The 8709-nt window shown below is 40.2% G+C and overlaps 1 protein-coding gene across 2 annotated transcripts in view; it reads left to right on the plus strand.

Annotated features, from left to right (window-relative positions):
- The window catches only part of LOC124640205, a 62903-nt gene extending 54380 nt beyond the window's left edge, over positions 1 to 8523 (plus strand). Inside the window, exons 12-25 of one of the 2 annotated variants that reach the window (XM_047177871.1) lie at positions 125 to 318; positions 684 to 852; positions 1240 to 1387; positions 2169 to 2375; positions 2674 to 2863; positions 3202 to 3378; positions 3709 to 3774; positions 4154 to 4282; positions 4431 to 4571; positions 4663 to 4953; positions 5166 to 5315; positions 5624 to 5838; positions 6276 to 6416; positions 6755 to 8523. In XM_047177871.1, the coding sequence (XP_047033827.1) occupies positions 125 to 318; positions 684 to 852; positions 1240 to 1387; positions 2169 to 2375; positions 2674 to 2863; positions 3202 to 3378; positions 3709 to 3774; positions 4154 to 4282; positions 4431 to 4571; positions 4663 to 4953; positions 5166 to 5315; positions 5624 to 5838; positions 6276 to 6416; positions 6755 to 7012 (2476 nt within the window). In that variant the 3' untranslated portion in view covers positions 7013 to 8523. The remainder of the gene's footprint in view (positions 1 to 124; positions 319 to 683; positions 853 to 1239; positions 1388 to 2168; positions 2376 to 2673; positions 2864 to 3201; positions 3379 to 3708; positions 3775 to 4153; positions 4283 to 4430; positions 4572 to 4662; positions 4954 to 5165; positions 5316 to 5623; positions 5839 to 6275; positions 6417 to 6754) is intronic. The other variant, XM_047177872.1, reaches the window with a different exon arrangement.
- Positions 8524 to 8709: the final 186 nt, after the last annotated feature.

The following is an 8709-nucleotide window of genomic DNA, read 5'->3' on the forward strand; positions in this document are numbered from 1 at the left end:
TACTATACCTATCCTATCTACACCCTTGTGTACTGCCCTCATGTATTCTCTCTATGTGCTCCCTTATGTCATTAGTTTTTTTTATATCCATCACTCAACTCAATTTCTCCTCTTCTCTTCGCAGGGTCCGCAGTAACCTCTCGTGCCTCGAGCTAACATGCCGCATGGGCTGCGACTACGGCTTCGAGCTGAACTCCTTGCGCTGCCCCACGTGCCGCTGCCGCGACCCCTGCGCCGGCGTCACCTGTCCTGCAGGCCGCGCCTGCGCCACTGTGGACGTGGCTTGTGATGCTGATTACTGTCCGCCGGTGCCCGCTTGTGAGTTTGTCTTTTGTTTTCAAAATGTTTGAAGTTGGAAGTGAATAATATTCTCTGACTGGAGTCTTCTTGACTTTAATGAAATTAGGGATATTTAAAATTGATAAATGAATAAAATAAATTTTGCTTTAATCTAAAGCAAAACATCTTTGTTATAACAAAACATGATTTGAAACATCCACTTAAACCTATTGGTATTGCGGAAAAAAATGACTGTCTTTCAAAATAGATCTCTCTCTCTCTCTCTGTATCGCCGTGTTATGTCCACATAAATGTTTTCCTTTTAAAAAATATATGTTATCGACGCATACACTGAAATATATACATTCATATACCAATCTAAGCTATTCAACGAAATATTCCAGGTCTTCCAAAGAAGCCAGGCCAATGTCCCTACTTAGTGCCTTCCAACGGTGCTTGCGAGTGGTCGTGCCGGACGGACGCGGAGTGCGGGCCCACGGAGCGCTGCTGCGCGACCGGCTGCGGGACTGCTTGCACGCAGGCTGTGCATCAGACTGCTTGCCAACAGAGAAGGTATGGCAAAAACTAGTGTTAGTTCATGTTATTTTGTCAGTTCTAAGTTTGGCGTTACAAAGATCAGACTCTGACGCTGTTTTTGCTTTTCTCGCAGAATTTTGTCGTGTATTATCCGTACCCTGGGGTAATTACATCACAAAACCAAACCATTATATCATAAAAAAATAGCAGTGATACCCTCAGAAACAGGGGAGCTTTTTGATAGTTACGGACCTCTGCTTCTGCTTCTTACACTAAAATAACCCGTATCCATATAAGATCCATACAAGAGAACGTCGGAGTTGGGCGAAAAATTAATTAAGTTACGTGCTAAAGCACCTCTTTGAGGATTTAATTTATTTTCCTGTTAAATAATCTGCTAATTCTTAAATCGCTTTTCCACAGAGCACTAGCTCTCCACACAGCGGCTGAGACTGGCAACCCACCGGCCTGGACCTGGGTACCGAAGTGCAAGGAGGATGGAGCTTACGAAACTGTGCAGTGCAGGGGATCGGACAAGGCGTGCTGGTGCGTGGATGCTGCGGGTAATGAGGTTAGTAACATTTGATGAACGATAATTTATTTGTCGGATAGGCGAAACATGAGGATGGCACTATTGCCCGACATCAGCTAGGGTAATCGCACAAAGAGATAACTCAAAAGAACTCAAAACTCAAAAACGTTTATTCAAATTAGTCAGAACAAAAGACAGCCCCCAAAACGCCCGCCCTTCGCCACTTCCTATGTATTTTGGCTGGGGAGAAGAAGTGGCGGAACAAACTCCCCAGCAACACATGTCTGTCTGTTAGGTTAGAAGAACCTTTACACTTTAATTTCAAAAGACACTTTACACACTTTACAATATGGATCTACAACGGTACTACAACACTAGGCAATAACACTAGACGTGACGTAGGGCAGTTTCGAGATGTGTGCAACACGACGACTCAACGAAGACTGAGCTCCGTCGACGCCACGCTGACCACCACGACTCTGCCAAGCGCGCCAAAATGTTGTTTCACTAAAAGCGCCACCAGATGGCGCGCTTGCGTCCCGTTTAGTGTCCGTACTATTGACCGTCTCCGACATATTTATATATCCAAACCCAATCTCCATTTTTTGTCGACCTAAATGAACTGTCTAATTCAGTTCCTTTTGTCAAAATAACATTACATACATACATCACCATAGTTTCCAATGCGATGATCCTTATAAAGAGAACGGCCAAATCCTAGTGGTTATATCGAGGTGTTTTAGGGTCTGCCTTTCTCACAAATAAAGTCAAAACAATACTTGTAATCGATCTTACAAAAGTCTAATTTTAAATATTCCAGATCCACGGCACTAGAGTAACGAACTCCACGCCTAACTGTGAGCTTCCCATCGCGTGTCCCAAGCCGAGCTGTGTAGACGATCTGATATGCTCGCACGGTTGGGAGCTGGACAACAAGGGGTGTCCCACGTGCGAGTGCAAGGATCCCTGCTCCGAAGCCAAGTGTAGACCTGATGAGACTTGCGAACTTGTGCCTTTGGAGTGTGAGGTAAGACTTCGTGATGAAATATCTAGACTACACATTCTAGTAACGAATACCTGACCATTTACCTTGACATTGTACTGACATTCTCGTACCTAACCCGAGGCTTTGCAAAAAAATCACAAAAGTTTACCTATGAACTTAAGAATTTACTTTGTAAATAAACAATATACTGTTTCCATATGGGTTCTTCTCTTCCATTTTGAGCAAAAAGCCTTGCTAGAATTTTGTTACGAACATAAGCTAACCCTGTACTCTGCAAATACTTATTAGTCCATAGTTCACACTATTTCATACCTTTCAGGGTGAATCCTGTCCGCCACTAGCGCGTTGCACCCCGGCCCCACAATGCCCTGACGGGCAGGATCCACTGCGAGCTCCGGATGACTCGGGCCCCCTGGTGTGCGGGCCCAGTGCGGCGGCCTGCCCCTCCACTCACGCCTGTCGATTCGCTCCACATGATTCTACACCGTCTGTCTGCTGTCCTAAGCCACGTAAGTATTATTTTATCGAAAATTCTTGGATATCTCAGAGTGTATATTAAAGAAACCGGCGCTTTAAAATACGACCAAGTGAAGTTTAAACTCAAAACTAACATTAACATATCACAATGGGGTGATTAAATTAAGAGTGTACTTGCAGGCAATCGCAAATGCCTTCATCTTAAATTATTCTTCCTGCATAATGCATCGCTCAAAATATGAGCTGCTGATAATAATTTACTTGTAACACCTTTTTTGGAATATCGGGGTAATTAACAAGGTCAATTTAATTCCTCGTTTCACTTTCCCACATTTATCATTATCACATGGTCATATTTCCCTGTCCACAGGTACAGTATGTTTCGAAAACAAAGACGAAGGTAGTTGCACAGAAGGCGAAGTATTAAACACGACGAGATGGCACTTCAACCACGCACGCAACCGTTGTGAAAGGTTCAAATACCACGGCTGTTCCGGCAACCATAATAACTTCCGAACTAAAGAAGAGTGCAATAACGTGTGTCCTGGTAAGTTTAGCTATTGAGTTTTTGGTGTTTGGGTCCCATATTGTAATATAAAGTCTTTGATCCTCTTGAAACCTTTTCTCATTTGTCTGATTTGTAAATATACTCTGTCAAGACGAGGCGTTTTTAATTTGCTGTAAATTCCCATTCCATGATTTGTTTGTTAGCGGTTTAGTTCATCAATCTCAGCAGCTTGATACGATGTAATAGAATTAACATCATTCTCTTTAAAACCTATCCAAAATGTTTCCCATTATTTGTAAATATCCCTAATTAAACAGCTATGTTCTGCGAGTTTTGCTTCCACTAAGCAGTTTTTGTCTTTCAAAACAGTGGAAGGGGGTGCTGCAAGCTTGAGAACTAAAAAAAGGAAGACAAGCCACACATTAAAAGAAGAAGGCATGTCGTTATTTCTATTGTATATACATGTTGCATCATACTTGTGTTAACTCCACAAAATTGTCTTGCACTATATTCTAATTGCATGGTAGCTTCATTAGTAGTAGTAAATGCTTTTGTATAGTGCATCAGCTACTTTAATTCTAGTATTGCAGTAGTTGTAGCAAACTGTAGAAGAGTAGTTATATCTCAAGACCAAGAAAAAAAACTTTTATCACCTTTTATTATGGCTGTTCTTTTGTCCAAAACCCCATCGTTTACTCTGATGGGCCAAACTACTACGAAACGTAACTGAGCCCACCATCAAATCATCTACTTATTGATTGATATTCCCTCTCTTGTACTTTCCGTCACCACTAATGTAGTTTTTCTACCACAGTGTTGAGTCCATGTGAGCGGCTTAGAGAGAAGAATGAGGTAGCAGCTCAGAAGTACGGCAAAGGTACCTTCATACCTAAATGCGACGTATCTGGTGCCTGGGAACCGGTGCAGTGCATGTCACATATTGGTGAGTAAAATATTATACATATATCATTATCTCACTTTAGTTAAAATTCCTAAACATCTTGCATTCATTCCCGTCTTGTAGTCATATATGTATGTATGTACCTAACACTAGGCATTAGGCATCATTCTAATTCAGACAAATTTTGCAGATGTGTGTTGGTGTGTAAGCGCTCGCGGAGAACCTCTGAAGGGATCGTTAGTGCGCGGCGCCAAACCTTCATGCAACTTCCGGCAGGCACGCAAGTGGGTGCCAAGAGACCCGCTCGACGAACGAGCCAGAGCTGACGAAGGTAAATTGAATCCCACTAACGCTCTTCAAAACAGACCCAATAGATTAAGTTTTTTTCCTGTTCTTAAATTGATACAATATTCCTTTTACAGTACTGGAAGAACTAATAAGACAAATGACAGCATACAGAGTAGACGAATATGACGACGACGATGATGACGAAGATGAAGATTTCGAGATGGACGCCGAGGTTCGGGAAGACGAAACGTTAGACAAAGTGCTTCAACAAGCGGGAGAAAAAGACGAAGCCGTATTAGTGTCGGAGGTCGTGGAGCCTAAAGTAGCGGACACCGCGAGAAGATTGGAGAAACATTTAGAAGTCCATTTGGATAAGATCGTGTTTAGGACTAAATGTCAGATGATGCAGGAGGAAATTGAGAATGGTGAGTATTATGAAGTATGACGAAAAAAAATCTAAAGGTGATAAAGAGCCATAGAACATGAATTATTAAAGTTGTGTGATACCTATACATAACTAGGTAGGTACATATTTCATGTCCCTTTCCCCACTATAACGTCCTCTTAATTTCTATGCACCTAATCCAATAGTAACCTGAATTTCTTCGTGATATTTACCGGAGTCTTCTATCTTTAGGTGGTGAAGGACATCGGCCCCGTTGTCTGGAAACCGGAGAATTCTCTCCCCGACAATGCTCTCGCGGAAGGTGTTGGTGCGTTGACGCCGCTGGACAGAGGAGACAACATGCGGGACCTGTTAACGACGCCCCGGCACCTGATCCTTGTGGTAAGTGGACAAAGAAAGATAGACTAAATACAAGAGATATTTTCCATTGAACACAATCAATTTACTACTTTGCAGGCAACTAAATAAGTAGCATGTAACTGTAACCGTAATTAGAGCTTATAACTATAATTCAAACCAGTAAAAGAATTAAAGATTTTTTGAACGATTGATGATGCTGTTTTTCATAGGCTATGGATAAAAAATAACCGATTAATAACATAATTAGATATGTTATCAGCTGAAACCGTTCCATAAACACCACTTCCCTAGATCACAAATCTAACCCCTTACATACCTATTCATTACAGAACAAACCCAAATAGAAACTGCAATACTGGAACTAGAACTCCTCAACGTGGACCAGGAAAGCGCGGAAATGGCTCGGGCAGCGCTTACGGCCAGACTTGCAGCACTCGGCGCCAGGGTCCCTGTCTCCGTGTCAAGGGACCGCGCCTCTGCCAAGCTGAGAGCGGTGCTCACTGGACCCAGAGCTGTGGATTATGTCTACCATATTGAGAACTTGGTAAGTAATGAAAGATAAAAAGTCATTTACAAAAAGTAGGCTGAAAATCAGTACTTTTTGACGATCTTTCCAAAAGACAGCCCCCAAAACGCCCGCCCTTCAGCACTTCCTTTAGTTCCTATGAGTTTAATATTCTTTCCTATTTGTGAATTACAGTTTGTAAGTCAAGCCTCCGTATCATGTGACCACTGCCAAACTGACAGCAATACTACTAGATCATTACCATTAGGTTAGCATACCATACCTACCGATTTAGTGAAGGTGAAAGTAGGCAACTCACTCATAATTTTCTCATCACTTTGTATTAATTTCTACTGGTGTCCTACTCTTAAGTTTGTTAGCCATTATAAACCAAAACCATCACGACCCCGAAGATCCCGATTGTTATTGTCAAAGAAACTATAGGACTATTGTTTAATGTCTCTGCTTTTTCCTAGGTGAAACAAGAGAAACTTTCGAATGGAATGAAGTTGGCCAATCCAATGGTGCTGGGCGCTGACGTCATCCGCAGCGAGTACCGCCTGACGTCGCCCAACAAGGCCGCCATGCAGCAGCGGGAGATACTCAGCGAGTCTACGGTAAGTTCCTCATAGTTGTGCCCAGAAAGAACCGGAAAATCTCTTTCTTCCATGGTTATATTGTATTAAATTTTTCCCATCAAATCGATTTGCTGTTGCTTCTCCTTTACTCTCACTACTAGAAATTCAATAAACTGCCAATAATTTATAGATTCTATCTATATCTTCTGTCGATATTAAATATCCAGTTTCAATTAGGAAGCTGTGTGTATCTGAGGATTTGTTTGATTTAAACAAATTGATAAATATAATTCGTTCAACTTACGTACCTTTATACCTACGAGCTGCTTGAGATCTTGTGTCCACATTAGCTCATCAATATTCTGCCTCTTTCCCAGGTATCAGCGACCACTTCCTACCACACGGCACTCATAGTGTTAGCAGCTACTTCAGCGTTCATCATCAGCGTGCTATGTGTTCTCGTGATGCTCTACCGCGCGAGATTACAACGCGAGCCACAGAAAGCAGAACGGTTTCTTCCCGCCGCACCCCCAGTCTACGTCCTCTCTGCTGACGAGAAAGCCGAACTCGCGAGAGTCCTACACGCTCCCCCTCCCCCAATCCCACCCCTACATGACGACCAAGCAAGAGTATAACCGTAAGACATTATAAATGCTTTAAAACTACTGTAGAAACATGGATATGACAACTCAAATTTCCCGCTAAAGTAAAATGGCGCAGAAAGTGTTGCCAAGTATAGTAAAAGAAAGACTCAAAGAGCAAACTTTTGTCTATGATCATCGGACGAAGGTGACAATAAAAACATAAGGCCGGGATCAGACTTTCAGCACACGAATTTATCTGCTAGTTATTGACTTAAAGTATAATATTGATTCTATTTACATAATAAACTTATTCAATTTACACAATTAGTGAAGAATCTAGAATATTGACTTTAATAGATATCTTGATCTATTTATTCACTTTTGTCGATCACCAAACATCACGTTTGGTTTAACAGAAATGTCATATCTATGTGAACGTGGTAATTAACGGTATTACTTGAATACTGTAAAGGATGGTTTATCTACGTTACTCGTTAATGAAGCTATTGTAATGATAGTACAGGTACTAAAGTAATTATAGGGTCCAAAATAATATTGGCTAGAATTTTGAGTAACGTAGTCGTATTCAATAAATATCTTACCTCTGTATTTGTAATTTTATATACTTACCATGTACTTATCATAAAAAAATATCACACTAGACTCATTATGAAGTCGACTAACATTTTAAAGTTTATAAGATCAATAACTGAAGTGTAAATTGAGAATCGAATTGTAAGTACAGAGTTAAGTTTATAAGACATCAATCAGATGTTGTGAATGAACGTAAGTATGATATGATTAGAGACTGATAGGTGATGGTCGCATTCTCCTGAAAGAATCTCTGATATATCCTGTAAACTATGCGGTAGTTACAGATTTCATTTCGATACAATTATGGACTTTTACTAAGACTTAATGGTGGACAATATAAGCAAGCAATACCGCAAACAAAATTGTAACTACCGCAAAGTATGTAGTAGGATCTATAATTTCCGATTCTAGGAAACTATGACATACATAATAAAGAAGTGAAATTATATGTAAATGTGTTGTCATAATTTCTAAGATTCAGAAGCAAAGTATCTTGTTATGTTTTATATTAGTGTAAGAAACTATTATTAAGTAAGCGCAGAGGCGCGCGTAAATTAATACTACGCGCGCCTTTACGCACTCTTTAGTTCCTCTCGTTGAGTCTCGCTCTCCTCTATCAATACATAATATAATAAAATAAAACCTTATAGTCCACAATTTTCTGCAAATTATTAAAAAAACATGGAATTTATTTATACCAATCAAGAACGCGGCTCGACGTAGAACTAATCTAGTCTGTTTTTATTCATGATCCCTTATTCATCCCATCATTACAAATCATCTTATTCCCTTTGTATTTGTAAATAAGTATAATATTTATTTAAGTACCACTGTAACTTTCATCTGAACCAAATTATACACATTTGACAGGCATTCCCATTTTATAATTAGTTATTTTTAAGTTTGAACCAACTTTATTAGCACCCATTTATTGAAAAAGTCTCGAAATAAAGAATTTATAAATATTATGTATTGCATTATTTCATTAAATAATTTTTGTAAGGTGTGTTTTTCTGTACACTAAAGGTAACCCTCTATGAAGAATTCAGAAACAAGGAACAATTGCTATACTCTTATCAATTGTCCTTCTTTTCGTTTTGGTCATCAGAATTCCCAGCAGATTTATTTCCATTCCGTTGATGAACCATACGGAG

This window comes from Helicoverpa zea, chromosome 20 (assembly GCF_022581195.2).
Source record: "Helicoverpa zea isolate HzStark_Cry1AcR chromosome 20, ilHelZeax1.1, whole genome shotgun sequence".
Lineage (NCBI taxonomy): Eukaryota > Metazoa > Arthropoda > Insecta > Lepidoptera > Noctuidae > Helicoverpa > Helicoverpa zea.